Here is a 17952-nt window from a genome sequence, read left to right on the forward strand (position 1 = left end):
CTCACAGTTTGCCTGCTTTTGATATCAATTTCTCTATCAATTACAAGTAAGACTTCTCAGGCGCACACACAGCTTGCGTGCTTTCTCCTCCTGACTAAATATTTCTCTCAGAACTGCTTAAAAATACTCAGGCTGCACACAGCTTGCCTCTCCTGCCCTGACTGAATCTTTTTTCTCCACTCTCAGTCTAAAACTGCATTCACTCCGCCCACACTCTCAATAATCAACCAATCATATCACTCACTCATCCCTCTCTTTCACCCCCACTCTTCATCTATACCACACCAAGCATTTAAAGACACACACACACATTTACTTAAAATCATTACAGAAATACTTTCTATTTGGCTTTCAGTTAGTGTGGTTTAAAATGGTTTCCAAACATCCTCTAGGAATTTGAGTCGCTTCATTTTCCCTTTCAGCACCTTTCTGACTAATCCCCTCATTTTTGCAAAGTTCCTTCTTTTGAAATCAAATGTGACTGTTTTGGGGTTTGGAGGCAACTTTCCATTGAATGCTGAACTATGGGCCAAGCTACACATGACGAATGACACTTGAACAGCAAGTGGATTGAGTGGAGGGCAAGTGAACAGGGAGAAATACACTTGCTGTTCAAGTGTCATTCGTCATGTGTAGCTTGGCCCTTAAAAGCATTGTGGCCCCTGGTGTTCCCAACTGATGTAATTGATAAGAGGCGAGACAAGGACCAATTAATATGGCTGGATCTTTCCATCACTTCTGATGCAGCAAGATTAGTAAACCTCAGAGGAGGCTGCTTGTTGTATCAGAGCATGTTTAACTTGTGTTTATGTTACTGGAAATAGCTTATTTATTTTTGCGCACAGAGGGAAGATTTTCAAATGTATGAGAAATACTGTCAGAATAAGCCACGGTCAGAATCTCTGTGGAGGCAGTGTGCTGAAAGCCTGTTTTTCCAGGTATGCAACTTGGGAGGAGGAGGGTTAACTCTTCCCCCTGCACTATTTTTTGGTCTGAATCCCCTTCCCACCACTGCCCTGAATAAGTAAACTGGGGACAGATGTGGTGCAGTGGTTAAAGTTCAACTCTTGACTCTGTCGTGGAAGTTGTCTGGGTGACCTTGGGCCAATCATTCTCTCTCAGCCTAATCTGCTTCACTGGGTAAACTGGAAAAAACAGAACTACATAAATCACGTTGGAAGAAGGGCAGGATAAAAATGTACTTAAAACAACATGGGGAGAAGGTACCTCCCTGTGACATACTTAGTTTCAGTATCGGCTGCAAAAAGGGGCTCGGGAGTCACATGGCAGCTAAAAGTTGAGCTGATGACTGTCACTTTTGCTGTCCAACTAAGGGGATTTCTAAATTATCCCTGCCTGCTGAAGGTCTGCCCATTCTGAAAGAATATTTTTAAACATACATGATATGCAGTGTTTGTGTTTTCTGTTATGTTGCAGGAATGCCAAAGAAAACTGGAACACAAACTCAGTTTAGATTCCTACTTGCTGAAACCAGTGCAGCGGTTGACGAAGTACCAGTTGCTTCTTAAGGTACCGACTCTCTTTTCCCACATTCCATATAAGCCAACTTCATATAAGTACTGCTTGCACCATGCGGAAGGAAATACGTGGGGGGGAGGGGCGGGTTTTCCCAGTTGAGCAGTCAGCCACTGTGGAGGAGGTGAATTAGCATAGAAAGAAACAGTTAAATGCCACCTCCTTTGCTGAGAGCTGGCACGTCCACATTTTTGTATTTTTTTAAAAAGTACAGAATAGATGCATCCCTTTATATCAGTTTGATTCAAGTAACTGCAAGCAAATTATAGGTTAGCATGTTCACACATACATACATACATAACTTTACTTCCTGCTTGCCATTTAATGTGACATCTCACTCCAGAGTTTGTGTTTGCCCCACCATCTAAGCTAGAATTGAAAACTAAAGTTTGAACTGGTTTTCCAGTTTGGGATTGCAGGAACAACACCAGTCATGGCTTGATCCAGGCTGTGATGGTGTCTCAACTGAATCTTGAAAAGTAATGTGATGTTTTGCAAGAGATTTTTCCCCTTGTTCTGTCTCTGATTCTGTAGAACAATCAACAAGTTGACATCTCTTTACGTTTAAAGCTGGTTCATACATATATACTTGTCACTTGATGGATTGCATTTTTGAATGGATCTAACATTGCAAGCAGTATTTTTATATCCCCATTTATCTTCCCGCCGCTGGTATCATGGGTTAGTTTGCACTTAATTCTTATACACCTCATTGTCATGCACAATGGCCAACCACTTAATATGTGAAAAGACACCACTGGAGAGTGCTGCATTTGGAATAATAAGAGGCAGTATTTTGTCTGGGGTGCCATCTCAGTGATGGCCCATTCCCATGTTCAACGCATTGCTCAGCACTGAGTTCATAAGGTGGCGAGCCTGTATGTGAGTGTCTGCCTGAAGAGTCGGCTGCATTTGTGAATCAGCCTTTACTTCAAAAACTGTTGATTTTGCAGGAACTGCTAAAATACAGTACGAGTTGTGAAGGTGTTCAAGAGCTCCAAGAGGCTTTGGTTGCAATGCTGGATCTACTGAAATCTGTCAATGACTCCATGCATCAGATTTCAATAACTGGCTATGATGTAAGTAGTCAATGGATTGGGGAGGGGCAGAATAGAAATAGAATGATAGCCAGAACCACACCTTGATGCATTGGGGGCAGGGTGGGGGGCAGCTGTGTTTTCAAACAGCTATTTGCCATGCTAACTAAATGGGACAACCATGTTCAAACCCCTGAGTCCTAGATTTTGAGGGCTAGCAAGGGGAGGCCTTGATGCCCTCATTTGTGAACTTTCCCAGAGGAATCTGGCTGTTCACACTTGGAAGCCAAATGCTGGGCTTCGTGGACTTCTGTTTTAATCCAGCAAGACAGTTCTTAAGACTTGATTGATAGCTGTGCATACAGCAACTGATTCAGGGGAATAGTTGCCTTCATGGAGACCTCCCAAGACTATATGACAATGATGATTTTTTTCCCTTCTCTCTTTTTCAAAGGAGCTCAGCCAAGTGTGCATTTTCCCCTCCCATGTTACCTTCATAAAAACCTTGTGAGATTTTTTTGTGCAGTGCATATTGTTTTTATTGTTCTGTGCATGACCCACAGGGAGACCTCGGTGAACTTGGAAAAGTGCTGATGCAAGGATCTTTCAGTGTGTGGATAGGGCACCGGAAGGGTCCAACGAAAATGAAGGACTTGGCCAGGTTCAAACCCATGCAAAGGCACCTGTTTCTATATGAGAAAGCTCTTGTGTTCTGCAAGAAAAGAGAAGACCACAGTGATGGATACGAGAAGACTTCCTCGTATAGTTTTAAGCACTTTCTGAAAGTAAGGGAAAGTCTTGAAGTTCAGTATTTCCATTTTAATTGTAATCAGAAAATAAACTCCAGCAAACAGCAATAGCTGTGTATAATGGCCACTGCACAAATTCAAATAGTAAGTGATTTCTTCAAACGTATGTCCTCCAGCTTCTAAGTGTATGATGTTTGGTGACAGTCTAATATCAATAGAGAACTCTCACTCACAGCTAGTTTACTTTGGAAGGATCCTTTGAGGAGAGAGTGGAAACATAGGAAACGAGTAATTTAGTCTCTGCTTGCAACGCCAGTCATGAGAGCTAGAGTCTTGCTTGTGTGTGTGTCTGTGTGTATGCACTCACACACTTATGTATGGCCACATTGTAACATGGTTTAGAGCCTAGAAGACTTCTAAAAATATACTGTATAATCTGTGCTAAAAATGTAGTGGGGGAATCATTGCATAGTTTATTGAATGTCCCATCCGTAGATCATATTGACTTACACTATGTAATCCACCTTGAGTCTCAGTGAGGAGGATTATAAATAACATAAATAAAATAAAATCAATGGATGACCAGGAGCTGTTGGTGCTCATGTCACAGTTCACAAATATTCTGCAGACCAGTCTGCTCCTAATTCTTCCAGTATCAACCCCTAGGTTTACCTGTCTAGTCTAGGCTTCTCCCTAACTGTAGCGTAGTGGTTAAGTGGCTGCCTCGGCCGTGAATCAGCACTCTGCTAGTTTGACTCCCACTACTGCCATGAACTCTGAGGTGGCCTTAGGTAAGCCATTCCTCTCAGCCCCAGCTCCCCGGCTGTATTGAGGGGATAATAATAACACAGACTTTGTTTCCTGCTCTTGAGTGTGGCACTAATCTGTGCAGAAGGGCAGTATATAAGCACACTGTTATTAGTATTAGCATTCAGTATGTAGGGCCTTCCCCATGAGGAGGTAGCTAAATAGTGAGGGATGGGGATAGCAGGGCACTCATTCAGTCTTACAGTTCCTCCACCAGTCATACAGTTCCTCAACCAGAGGTGGACTGATTTGACTGAGATGAGCACTTGGTCGGAACTGGGCCTTAGTTTCCCCATCTGAGCATTCTACAACTCCAGACCAGCTGTCTTCAGCATGTTTTTTTTTAAAAAAAACATAGCAATTGTGGTTTGATGAGGGCCCTCAGGGCATGCCTCATATTTGCCCGACTTACCAGCTGTTCCATGCCATAACTTTGTCAAGTTTCATGATGAAGGGTTTAGTTTGCATAACTGCTGACTGTGAGGGCTGAATTGTTTCTGGAGATGTCTGGTTTTTATTTGATGCAGGTACTAGCACCCCCATCTTCAACTGATCTCAAAAGTGGAATATTTTGGTGATCTATAATTCAAGTCAAAAACCAGAGGGTATATGAAAGCTGCTTCATGAAGAGGATCTGTCTGTTCACTCCACTAGTTTTTTTTAAAAAACAAAATGGACGTACTTTCTCTGTGAATAAGGATGGTAATGCTCCTTGACTGAGTCAGGATTCAGGTATCAGACGCACAGCTATGGGGAAGGAGATGGCAAAGACCAACAATAATCGATTCAGCTGCTCAAACCAGCAAGCTTGACACAGAAGCTTTTATACATGTCTGGGGTTATCAGTGGATCCATTATAGCCTGTCAGTACAAGGAGGTGTTCTTGCCTGTTGTAGCTGGTCTACTGGAGCTTGTCCAGTACTAAATGGGGGTACAAGTCAAGGCAGACCTAATATATGTTCCTTAAACATGCCAGCAGGAAGATCACATAGGAATCTGGCAGCACCTTAACATTTATTTTAGTATAAGCTTTCATGAGTCAGAGCTCGCTTCCTCAGATACATAGGAAGGCCTAGTTAAACACCTAGCAGAAGGGTGGGGGGTGTTACAAAGACAGGTTGGTGTAAAACAAGATTCAACCAAAAGAGCAATCTGTTTACTCAGAGTGGGTGTGAGGGATGCCCAGTCAACAACAGCAAAGTAGAATAAACCTCAAATCTAATAAACGATGAAGTGAGGTAATGCACAAATTCATGTCAGTATGCTTTCTTTTAGGTCTTTAGCAGTTATGTGTCCTATCTTCTTATAAACTTTAGAGTATTGAGATTTAACTTAGTGATTGTCCTAAGAGCTTCTTGGCATTGTTCATTTTCTCTGGGTGTGAGCATAAAAAGAAATATGAAAGGACAAGTGGGGGGCTTGCAAGAACTTGTGGGGAACATCTAATTTCCCTCTCTTCCCACTATTTCCTCTTTCCTTTCCCTGAAATTCCCCATTGCCTCTCCCCTTTTCCAGCTTCTTTCTGTCATTCTCTCTCATCAGCCAACCTACCTTTATCTATGAACCTTTCTTCAGCTGCCCCTCTTTCCATCAGCCTGGCAGACTCTGCCTGGGAAAACTAGGGCCGAGTTGTGTGGTGCTGACTAGAGATGGGCACGATCCCCCCCAAAAATACCGATTAAGCCATTCGTGGATCCGGGCTGCTGCCGAACCCAGGCCACCGATTCTAACCGATCAAGTCCCATTTCCGATCCGGAATTGGGAAGGCCAAAGCGGGAGGGCGCCCCGCTGTTTCCAGCGATATAGGAACGGTGGTTGGTAGCAGTGGCTGCCAGGCCCGGTGGGCAGGGGGAGGCGGCGATGAGCCGCCTCCCTTCAGGGAGGGAGGGGACATTCACACACACACACACTTAGAGTAGAGGGGGGGAGTTTTTAACCCAGCAACGAGCCGCCTCCCCTCAGGGAGGGGACATTCCCAGGGCCGGATCTACAGTTGCCAGCGCCCAGGGCAACCGTAGTCAGGCTCTTGCGCGCGTGCACGCTCCTGGGTTCCTCCCCCCGCCCACGCAGCAAGCTGGCTGTCCCAGTGCGCTGCGGAGCTGGCGGCAGCGTGAGTGGCTCGGCGGCTGCCTGCGCCGTTCACTTGTCCCGCAAGACAAGGGGCGGCCGGCTTGCCCGCACTCCCCTTGTCCTAGGGAAAGGCAAACGGCGCAGGTGGCCTCCCAGCCTCCCACACTGCCTTTTGCCTTTCCCCAGGACAAGGGGCGGCTGGCTTGCCCACGCGCCCCTTGTCCTGGGGAAAGACAAATGGCGCGGGCGGCCTCCCAGCCTCCCACGCTGCCTTTTGCCTTTCCTTTGTGCCCATGGCTTCAGAACACCCCCTTCCCCCTCCCTCCCCTGGGTTGCTGCTCCATGGTTGGAAGGAAGCCTACTAATCAAGGAAAGCTGGGGTTCCATTTGTGTTTCGAGGGCAACAGAAGGAGGGCAAACACAGCTCATTCCCCTGGCTCCGTTGCCCCAAGAATAAATTACTGGCACCAGAGTGTCTGCAATTCCGAACAGAAACCGATATATCCGATCAAGTCCCAAACAAGCAAACCCCCGACTGCTGAATCGGTTGCCGTGGATGGAACTGATTAGCTGTCACAATGGCGCAAATGCCAAAATCAGGTTTTTTTTGAAATCGTAATTCAGATCGTGCCCATGTCTAGTGCTGACCCCTGGGCCAGGCTCAGCTGCATGGTCAGGAGGCCACAGGCACCTCATTTTCCCCTCTATCCCATTCCCTACACTATTTCCTCTTTTGCTACTCCTGGCAACCCCCACATACATATCTTTACCTGCTTTCCTTCCCTTTTATTCCCCCCCCACCATCTTCCACTATAGTTAATATTACTTTACTTCATTTATACTTCACCTTTCTCCAAAATGAGGACCCAAATCTCTTATATCATTCTCCTCTCCTCCGCTTTGGGTTTCGGGCATTTAAACCGCTTCGGTATGCTCTATAAAGATTTAGAGCACACTGAAGTGAAAAAGCTAGAGGAAGCTTTGTCCCGGCCCTGCCCCCTGCCCTTGCTCCAGCTGACTGATGGAGCCTGCCAGTCAGCTGGAGCAAGGGTGCAAACTTAAAGTGCCCCCTGTGCCACTTGCAAGCAGCATGGGGGAGCTTTAACTTTAACACCCCCTTCCCTTGCTCCAGCTGACTGGCAGAGCCTGCCAGTCAGCTGGAGCAAAGGCGGCCCCACAATTCTGGGCCCAATTTGAAAATCCCAAATTTTTATGAATCGGGTCCAATTTGGATATTTATCCTAAATTGGAAACCCGAATCGCACACCTCTAGTCCCCTCCCTTGCCCTTCCACTATCCCTCAGCCCTCCTTTGTTTGATCCCCTGCCCCTCTCTTGTTTAGTCTCTTCTTATGTGAGATGCCATAGGCAGGAACTCTAATGGTAAAATAGTAAAGAGCCCAGTAGCACCTTTAAGACTAACCAACTTTACTGTACTGCATCTGACAAAGAGAACTGTGTTTCTTGAAAACTTGTGCTCCAGTAAAGTTGGTTAGTCTTAACGGTGCTACTGGACTCTTTACTATTTTGCTGTTACAGACTATCATGGCTAACTCCTCTGGATCTAATGGTAAAGAAAGTCTTTCTAGTTTGCCTCAATCCTTCCTCAGTCAGCCCTCCTGCAGTCTCATTGTCATGTATTTGCACCCATTATTTCAGTTTTAAGTTAACTGAAACATGGAAGCTTTTATTTATTTAACCAAGAGAATGGTGTGCTTAACACCACCTTGGGCAGATTCCTTGGAGAAGCAGCATTAAAAATTCTAAATAATAAATGCACACAAATGGCTTGGTTGCTGTAGTTCAACTGGTTTTCCACATCCAATGGAAGCAGGCAGGCCTTTGTGCCGTTCGTTTGCCCTGCAGCACCTGACAAATTGGGGAGGAGGGGGCAGCTGCTGAAGCAAAGCTTAATTTGCAAATTGTTTTCTCAGGCTGTTTCCCATCGTTGCTGATTTCCCTGCCACGAAAAGAGAAGGAATTAGCCAGGTGGCCGGTTTTGTATAATGCCGGACATTAGTCTTGTGTGTACACAGAGGGTACAGAATGTTTTATTAGGCAAGAAGAATGCAAACTATAAAATGAACATCTATTTGCAAATGTATCATTTGTATATATAAGAGGGTATGTTGATTTGAGGTTCTGCCTCCTTCCCCAAGTCCCTGAAGGCATACTGAAGCATTTAGTAATAACTATCATTCACTGAGAAGCGGTTCTGTTCCTCCCATTCACAATACTGGCCTCTCCATAAGTGCATTGATCTTGAAAGATCTTCCCTCATTAACCATGCTCATGTATGATTTCTTTTAAACATAAAAAATCCTTAAATGCACATACAGCTGGAGCAAATTCACGTTCTTCCCCTGGCTGTCTCCACCCCTCTCCCTTCCCTGTGACATCGGCCTTTTCTTAAGTTTTAGGTCTGTGTGGCAGAGACTATTGCAGGGGAGGACGGAAGAGAAAGTGACCTTGGAGCCCGCCAGCCAGCCAGCACTGTAGGGGCCACTGAGTTCAGTGGCACCACCAAAGGGCATTAGCTTGCCCATTGCATCTCCCCACAAACTGTCAGTGGTACAGGAGGAGATAACTGGTCTAATCCCAGTTACCACTGGCAGTGAAGTGTCTGAGCCAAGTGGCCCCATTAGATGCTGGCAGAGTTTCTGGGGCTTGGCTTGGCTTGCTTCTAGCCTCCAGTGAGCCTGTAAGGCAATGGCCCACCAGGAAATTTCTCTGTAACGAATGCCCAGCCCACCTCAGGAATACTATAAAGTGCCTTACCTACTCATTAACATCCATTTTAAGTAATTATAATTTTAAGTAACTATAAAGTAATACATAGTACCAAAGAAAAGTGCCTCTGAGCATGTTATAAAGTACCATTCCTTACCAAAAAGCTGCCACAGCCAGTCCTCACATGTTTACAGTCATGAAGTAGGCCGGTGGCCATTCTCCTGTGGAGGCCTGAGACTTTGTGTCCTCCTTGTAAATATTAAGCACTGCCTGCTTGTCTCTATAATATTTATGAGAACATGGATCCATTTTTTCCCGAAGTTAAAAGAGTGATGATCCAGGTTTAATTCGTATACCATACAAGATGCATGGCTGCTCTTTTCCCGTGCCGCTCCAGTAAAACATGAAAGGGAGGTTTGCAGAATGCACAGAAGCTACCTTCTCTTGTGATGCAGGCTAACTTTTTTGAATAAAGCTGCCAGTGTAAAGGGGGAGTTCTTTTTTCCATACAGAATTCTGTGCAAAAACTCACATGAAGAATGATCTGTAACGCAGCCAGTTTATAGCCAAAGTTGTACATCTTTCTTTTCTTACTGTTTTTTTCTTGTCTTATTTGTGCATTTTGGGGTGTTAGATGAATGCTGTTGGAATCACTGAAAATGTGAAAGGAGACCATCGGAAGTTTGAGATTTGGTACAGTGGACGGGAAGAAGTGTACGTTGTGCAGGTTAGTTGATTTCTAAATGGCATAATAACATAGGAATTTGTTGGATCAGACTATTAAGTCCTTTTAGTTGGGCATAGGGTTTCACCAGTGCCCAGTCAGATGCCTTGCAGGTAGTGTATGATGCCCTGCTGTTTGAATGCATGTGTACACACACATACACACAGCTCTGCATCACGTACTTGTGTACTGCTCATCATGGAGGCTTCATTTGGCTTGCCTTTGCTAATGTACATGAATGGCTGTATTCTCAGACGCTTCTAATTTTTTTAAAAAAACAAAGGCATCTCATGGCTGTCATGTCTTGTGGTAGACTTTACCTAAAAATAAAATTTGGGGTCATTTTAATTGGAGTGACTGGCAACTTCAGCAGAGATCTATGGCTCGTTGTTATGGTTCACTGTCTTGTTCCTCTCTTTTTTCTCATCCGTGGAAAATGCCTCCTTCAGAAGCATTCAAACGATTTTACTGTTTGTTTGCTCGGCAGGAACTGGCAATACCATTTCTGTAAAACAAAAGCCACTTAAAGGCTGAATTGCGTCCCGTTCTGAGGAGCATCAGAGTTAATTCTGGTGGCACTCATCTGTGGAGTGTTCTGTTTCAGCTGTGGCTGCTTTTCTCCACACTTGGCCCACACATCCCAATCAAAGCCATAGCTGTGACAAAATTAACCCCAAACCCAAAGTGATAACATTACTGTGCAGATATTCACAGTAATCAGCAGTCACTCGTCAGTCTTCCCAACCATGCCATATGTTGGTTGTTGGCTCTGTGCTCAAGGATTTCAACTTGCATGAGAAAAGTATGGCACGTCTTTACTAGCAGGTCTTTGGGCCAAGAGCAGATGGGGATCTTGGCGGCAGGAAAACTGAAAGCAAACTAGCCAATATAGTAGTGGAAAGCCAGAAGCCTGTTGGCACAGAAAGAAAACTGGGTGGCTTCCCTAGCAATGAGTTGCCCAACATGAGGGAAAGCAACAGAACTTCAGGTCCTTCGATAGCACCTGTTTTGTCCTTCAGCATCACCAGACTTCCCAGGCCAAGAGGATCATGGACTACAATGTATTTTACAGGACTGAACAATTCACAGTCTAATAAAACAAATCAGTGGCATGCAAAAGAGCTATTCATTCCCAGAATCGAGAGCCATAAAATCAAGTACTTTGACCCTGACCCCTGCACTCAAAGTACCTACCTTATATCGCTGGAGTGACAGTCTTTAGCTGTCACTCCAGTGACTGATCCATGGGACTTGCAGTGTGATTCCTAGGGTGCCTGTCACTTCATACCAGACATGTATATATGTTCCATTAAACCACTGAATACTCCATATGGCTCATACATTTGATGAACATCCAAAATAGGAAAGCACAATAGAACATGTATGTGTTTGCTGCAGTTCTGTAGCAGATGAAAGGCTCAAAATGCTGTCATGGGTGCAGAACTTGAGAATCTGGTTTTTTTAAATGAGGGGGATCTAAGAGACTGGATAAGACCTGAGGTGATCAGAGGTGGGGTGTAAAAGTCCTTGGCCATTCCCATGGCTGTTGAAATCAGAATAATTTCAATAATTAAATGCAAGAGATCCATTCCTTGACATCTTCTATGAAGGCACAAATGTGTACAATATAAACACAATGGCCGTCTATAGTGGCTACTGTTTGTCCACTGAACACCCTTGCATGCCTCTGGTGAAGTCTGCGGAAGTTTCTGCCACAGCAAATCCTTAAACGTACTGCATGACTCTCTTTCCTGTCTGTAAAAGACTGACAGGGCTATCCCAACAGACCTTGATTTCAGACAAATTTCTTTTTTTCAGGCTCAGACATTTGACCTGAAGATGGCATGGCTCAATGAAATCCGAAAAATTCTGTTCAAGCAGCAAGAACTTATCAAAGGTACATTCTTAATAAACATTAGAGAGGTTAACACACTTTGCTTTGGGAGCAGATCCTCTGCATTTCCCCTTTGCTGATTTATTTATTGAAATAAATACTGTCTTTCCAAATGCCAATGACAGCTCACCAATAAAATGACAGAGAAATACCACATTTATGCAAATTATGCATAATTACCCATAAAACAAAATACAGCCATGGCTTTCTAAGCCAAACTAAACACAAGTAAGCAGAAATTAAAAAAAACTTTTCTCCCCTTCCAAAAATACCCAACTGCCCCACCTCTGGTTTTCATTGGCAAAAAAGTAGATTTGCTCTGTTTTTCCAAAGCCAGCTTCCTTTTGAGGGGTTCCCTTCCTAAACCTTCTCTTTTCCTTAGACAGCAGTTCGGCTAGGAATTTGAGCTACAAATCCCTGATTTGGATTGGGCCTCTGCCTCCCATCTGCAATATAGAAATGATAATAAGACCGATCTATTGCAGGGTTGTTATAAGGATTACTGTAAGATAATTACTATACAGTGCTTTGAAGTTTGAACGCTTGACATCGCTATGCCTGCTCTTCATTATTTGTGAGCCTGGAGGGCCTTCACCAGCGAGGGGCAGGTGGGGGGAGGTACCATAAACCCTCAATCAGGCTTCAGACTGAGAGGGGAGGGGCATTTTGTTTACCACTGTCATCCTACTCTCTCCTGCCCCCAGGTTGGGGCATAACAGGGAAGGGCATTTTGGATTATTGTCTACGTTCCGGGGAATCTGATTGGCTGCTGTGGGGACTGAAATGATGGGCTCAATGGAACCTGGCCTTTACTAATATCAGTTGCATTGTACTTGCAGTGGAGAAGCTGCAACAACCATCTTGTATAGATCCGATTCAGCTCTCTCCCCCATTGAATGATGGGTAAGTTTGATGAGCTTAAACACACACATGCACATGCTTGTAGGGTTAAAATATTTCAGCAGCAAGTGTTCATGTCTAGAACTGTAGAGAATATTTTTTTAAAAAAAAAAACCCTGGGTTTTGTGGATGTCACCTGCTGTTTGCTTCATCTAATGGCCTAAACTGTTTTGTTTCAGGAAACAGCCCAGAGTTTCCATAAGCTCAGAGGAAAATGATTCTGAACGCACCAGCCCTGTGGCCTTGGAGAGTGTTGTATCCTCACCTCAGAACAAGCCAAATAGACGTATGAGAATTTTGAACATACTTTTCCCATCTGGGTAGATAATTTTCAGATGCCTGCATGTTGCCCTGTATAATCTTTTTTTTTCAGAGTATAACCTAGGGCAGCCTCTCCATTTTTTTACCTTCTCCTGAGAACCCAAAGAAAAGACAGGGAAGCCCTAGAGGAATATAATAAAAAGTAGGCAGGATGTGGTCTTCCTCAAATTGTACAACGTAGAGGTTTGGATCCTTGCTGTATGTTGGGGGGCAGACCTGCATGTGAATATTTACAATGCAGTCCTAAGCAAAGTTACTCCAGACTGAGTGCATTAGAAACTTAGGGTGAAACTATATGTTACAGTTTGTAACATGTAGGGTCTGGGTTTTCCAACCCAACTTTGATTCTGATAGTCAGATGTGAGGGAATTCATTTCCGAGTTTGGACCATATGCAGGGGGAGGACCTAGGCAGGCGCTATTTGCTTTAGGGGGGTGGGTTGCACATATAGGCCATCAATAGATACACATCTGTTGGTACCTTGCCAAAGACAGAAAAGGCTGGGGAAACTTGGTAGAGCTGATGGATAGGGGACTGTCCTAGATGTTAGTCCTCCACTTTCACACTACACCTTCTAGCTATTTGTGTCTCCCAGTAGACGAGTCCCAGGGCACTGCTTCTCCCTTTGAAATACATCCCCACAAAAATAAATCAGGAAGTGCTGCTGAGCTGACCTTGCTGAAGAAATCCAACAGTTTTTAAGAACAGGCAGTACTCTGAGAACCTGAGATTGTCAGCTGATAGAATTGACAAATGTGGGGGTAAGAGTGTCTGTCAGATGTTACTTTTGTGAGCATACACTAGAGGGTTGGCTTATAGACTCCTTTTCTCTTTTAAAAAAACAGCATTATTTGAATTGGGGGATATATGCTAGTATCCTTAAGCAATTTTTATAATCATCTGTTTTTCTCTGCAGCTTGGCCAGGAATGTCTCATTCTTTGGAGATCTGTGAAGGTCTTGATGACTGGTCTAGCCAAAACTACTTCTCAACATGTTCTGATACCGAGGAAGAAGATGGAAATCAGCTGGTTGGTTGAATCCTTTGCAGTGCACCTAGCACAGCCTCAAAATTATTATGAATGAAATTGTACCAGGTCTTTATGCCCAGCATGTTTCCCTTTATTAAGCGTTGTGGGGGGGGGGGGGGGGGCATCATTGGCATGTGATATCTATGATACTTTACCTGTTTTACTAATTTTCTCTGTCATCTCAATCTTTCTTTTCTCTCCCTTTTCCCAAATTTATTGTATTTAAAAGAGTGAATGCTGGTTTTCCAAAGTTCACAAGCATCTTTCAAAAATAAAACTAATAAAAGTCTGTTAATACCAGAAGAAAAAAAAACCCAACAACAAAGTCAGAAAATAAAGTGGCAGTATCTAATTTCCTGCCAAATTATCTAGTTTTCGAGGCGGTTCACAAATAAAATCTGTTATTAAAAAGAATTGGTAAAACAATCGTTTAAAAAGCATTGGCTTATCTAACTTTAGACTACCCACAATTCTTCATCCCGCAGTCACCAGGAAAATATAAGGCCTTAGCAGACTGTAAGAAGAGAGACTCTGAGGATTTGCTGGTGAAAAATGGGGACGTGATACAGCTTTTGCATGAAGATGGAGAGGGGCAGTGGTACGTACTCCAGAGCTGCTTCTCCTCACAGCCAGTGTCGTGTGTCAGAACAGGACTAGAGAGATTTGGGTTCAAATCCCCACTCAGGGCCTAAATAAATAATACATTATTCCTGCGCTCACCCCAAGGAATATCCAGTAGACAAACTCTGGGAGTTACTGAGTGGGTGAAATTTGATTCCCAGGAACATGGGGGCCCTGTTCAGATCTGAACCACAAGGAAAAGATTTAACACACACACCCATCGTTTTCCAGACCTGAAACATCCTTGGGGGACCCACTGTTTAACCTATCAGGGAAACATACATATAACCTATGGGCTTACATCTGCTGCAGTGGGACAAATAGCCATTCCCGGGGTCCGTCTCAGGTCAAGAAAATGGCACAGGTGGGAGGAAGGCCTGTTCTGACTCAAGTTACCTCAAGAAACTCCCAGTGCATATTGGTTCAGCAGTTACTGGTGATGGACCTGGGAACACGCCGGTATCGTGCAGTTAGGCCTAACTGGGTGAGCTCAGGCTGGTGTCTGAGGGCGAAGCTACAAGTGACGAATGACACTTGAACGGCAAGTGTATTTCTCCCTGTTCACTTGTGCTCCACTCAATCCACTTGCCGTTCAAGTGTCATTCGTCACTTGTAGCTTGGCCCTCAGCCTGATAGGGTTGTTGTGAGGATAAAATGAAGGGGAAAATGTTCTGTCCTTTGTAGGAAGATGACAGAAATGAAGTAGATGGTCTTACCAAGCAAAGGGGCTTCTGTTGATCACACTGTGTGCTTAACTTCTGTGTTAAAAAATTGCTGTCCTTTTCACCATTTCTGTTTTTCTTTTTAAATTTAAAAGGTTGATAAAAAACCTCAATCAAAGGAAAGAAGGCTGGGTTCCTGTCAACAGCTTGCAAATAATCCTTGGGGACTGTAGGTTTCGGAATGCCAGAGTTGCAGGTATCCTGGGATGAACAACTCTGAACTGTTTCAGAACTGAAATGTGTGGGCCTGTGGAGGTGTGGGCTGCTTTGCTTGCTTGCTTGTTCAGAGGAAGACATGGCTTTCATCTTAATTTTGATGATAAGAAGGAAAATCAATAATATAAACTGCTTCAAAAATTTAGCAATAGGATACACTCAAATCACCTACGTTGTTTTTAAAAAGTTTACTTATTATGCTTTTTAGGTTCCTGCCCAGCAGTGCATTAGTTATATAAAGTGTTATAATAATTGCAGAAGGATTAGAATTAATTCACATCACTTTATTACCTCTAACTAAAAATGCAAACTAGAGGGGATTTTGCATTTGAATTGACAGGAAGTCACCTGTGCACTATCCTTTCATTTGATCTGTGATGGCTGTTTCACACATGCAAGTCACCACTTGATGGCTAAACACTTGATGATTGTGTCTAGGGGAATTATCCCTTATCCCTTACTCCTTGCTTTAAAGGGATGTACATTCAGATCCTCTATTGGTTTCCTATCCTTTGGCAGAACCCTCCCCCGGTTCTCTCTTGATAAGGATGAGAAGCATGCTGGCTTGTTTGTATTGAAAGTTAAGATGCTCAGCTAAGATTTTATGTGAATGACTTGACTGTGCTTAAAAGCTGCCTTCTGTCATTCATCATATAGTCATGGTCATAAATATTCTTAGAACAGTGCCTTTTAAAAAATACAGTAAATAGGGGGCATACCCCCTCCAAGAAAGCTTTTACCATTCCCCTCTCCCCAAATAAACGAAAATGTATTTAGTCAGCTGAATTGAGTTTAATTTTGGATTTTTTGTTGCCGGACTCCTACAGAGTGATGAATGCCTCCCCCCCACCCCCCCAGCACACTGGACCTCTCTGTCAAAATTTCTTTGATGTGGATGATATCCTTTGTGAGAAGCAAGATACACTTTCACCTGGAATTAATAAGAATAGCAGATTATAGAGACAGACACACACAAATCAGAGAGTGACTGTGAGTCCCATTCAGTACAGATATATGGGGCAGCCATTGACTACTGGAAATCTTACTCATAGGAATCTCATTTCATTTTGAAGCCTTTAGTAGAGCACTTGCAGCTTGGCCCTAGGGTTATTTTTTCTCCCTCAAGACTTAAGGGCTAGACGCATGCTTGAATTCCATAAGCAAAGGTTTTGTTAAAACCAGGAAATGACATAGTATGAAACTTCATGTCTGTCTTATCTGGAGGTTCCAATATATTCCATACAGACGGCTCTGAAACTTGCAGTTACATGTAGGACCTTCTTGTAAAGGAATTCCCTACCACAGTCGTCAAAATTATATTAAAGCAGCAAGTAGCACTGTAACAAGGCCCATGTTGCTAACCCCATGTGGTCCAATCAAAGACAGTTTTAAGATGAATTGGTGTGCTTTACAATCATTCTGTTCTTTCATCTATGTGAGTGGGCATAGATGTCTACAGTTGCAATATATAAGCCAAATTACTATTTTGACCTTAACTGGAATGGTATGAATGAATCCCACTATCATCCTCTATTATGCCAAAGATAACGCAGAAGTTGCAGTTTGCCAACTCTTGCTTGGAACTTCCAGAATAAGGGTGATCAAATCCCCATTGAGCTGCCATCCATAAACAGCATGCTTTGTAAGGCCTCAGCTTTGTAATGTTGGCATGTATTCACCATAAAATATGCCTACCATCCTAGGCACCTAAGGAAGTATGACCTCATTGGACAGTATCCCAGTGGGAGCATAGCGTACATTCCCCATCAGAAATCAGTAATGCTCAATGCGCTGATCACGATATGTATTGTTGGCTTTATTAAACTTCTGGAAAGAGCTTCACTTCTTAGAAGGGATTTGGATCAAAGTTGTGTGTTTTGTATATTCGTGCATTCAGTACTGTTGGGAAAGTCTCTCAGATTTTCACAAGCCTGCCTGTTAACATTTTTCAAGTCCAAAGGTAGAAGGTGGAGTATGTGGCCAGTCAGAATTATTGCATAAGTGGATTGCACTTTTAATGCACTTTACGGATTTAAGTCGCAAGCTTTTGCACGGTAGCCTTAATTTATGATGTTTCAATGGAAAGCTGAGATGTTTGGATGTAGTTGTTTGCTGGCTTTTGAAACAGAATCTTGTGGCTTGTTCTTCTTTACTCTGTGTCTCCTGCTTGGATTACAGAGAAGCAATAAACCAATGTGTAGCGCTGAGCCATTTAGTAGCTGAAGGGGAAACTCTGGTCTTTACTTAGCTAAATCTCCCATTTGATATCCGTGATTATTAGAGATGAGTAGAATTCACTCTGTTTCCTTCCTCTGATGTTCTTTTTCTCTCTGCACTGCTTCTGCTCTGCCTTAATATTGGTTTAACTTAAGAGAATTTCTAAAAAATAACTCTGGGGTTAAGTGCAGTTTGCCATAGCTTTCGGTTCTTTCAGTTGAAAGAACTCCCCTCCCCTTCTAGCTGTATGCTCGTTCATATTAAGGAACTTTGACTGTGTGTATGATTGTAACAAGGTCCTTTTTGTATGGTGTGTATGTATGATGGCATCAACTTTAGTGTACCTGTTTTAGTGTTTTATGAATGTACACTTGCCCATT

General features: G+C 43.5%; 1 protein-coding gene across 1 annotated transcript in view; it reads left to right on the top strand.

The window, feature by feature from the left end:
• Positions 1 to 17952, top strand: part of MCF2 (MCF.2 cell line derived transforming sequence) — a 105305-nt gene that overhangs the window by 85144 nt on the left and 2209 nt on the right. The window contains exons 20-30 of the mRNA XM_054996769.1: positions 846 to 938; positions 1438 to 1530; positions 2490 to 2615; positions 3137 to 3358; positions 9563 to 9655; positions 11471 to 11549; positions 12386 to 12449; positions 12626 to 12732; positions 13684 to 13796; positions 14282 to 14394; positions 15235 to 15335. Coding sequence (XP_054852744.1) covers positions 846 to 938; positions 1438 to 1530; positions 2490 to 2615; positions 3137 to 3358; positions 9563 to 9655; positions 11471 to 11549; positions 12386 to 12449; positions 12626 to 12732; positions 13684 to 13796; positions 14282 to 14394; positions 15235 to 15335 — 1204 coding nt within the window. The remainder of the gene's footprint in view (positions 1 to 845; positions 939 to 1437; positions 1531 to 2489; positions 2616 to 3136; positions 3359 to 9562; positions 9656 to 11470; positions 11550 to 12385; positions 12450 to 12625; positions 12733 to 13683; positions 13797 to 14281; positions 14395 to 15234; positions 15336 to 17952) is intronic.

The sequence above is a fragment of the Eublepharis macularius genome, chromosome 13 (assembly GCF_028583425.1).
Source record: "Eublepharis macularius isolate TG4126 chromosome 13, MPM_Emac_v1.0, whole genome shotgun sequence".
NCBI classification, from domain to species: Eukaryota; Metazoa; Chordata; class Lepidosauria; order Squamata; family Eublepharidae; genus Eublepharis; species Eublepharis macularius.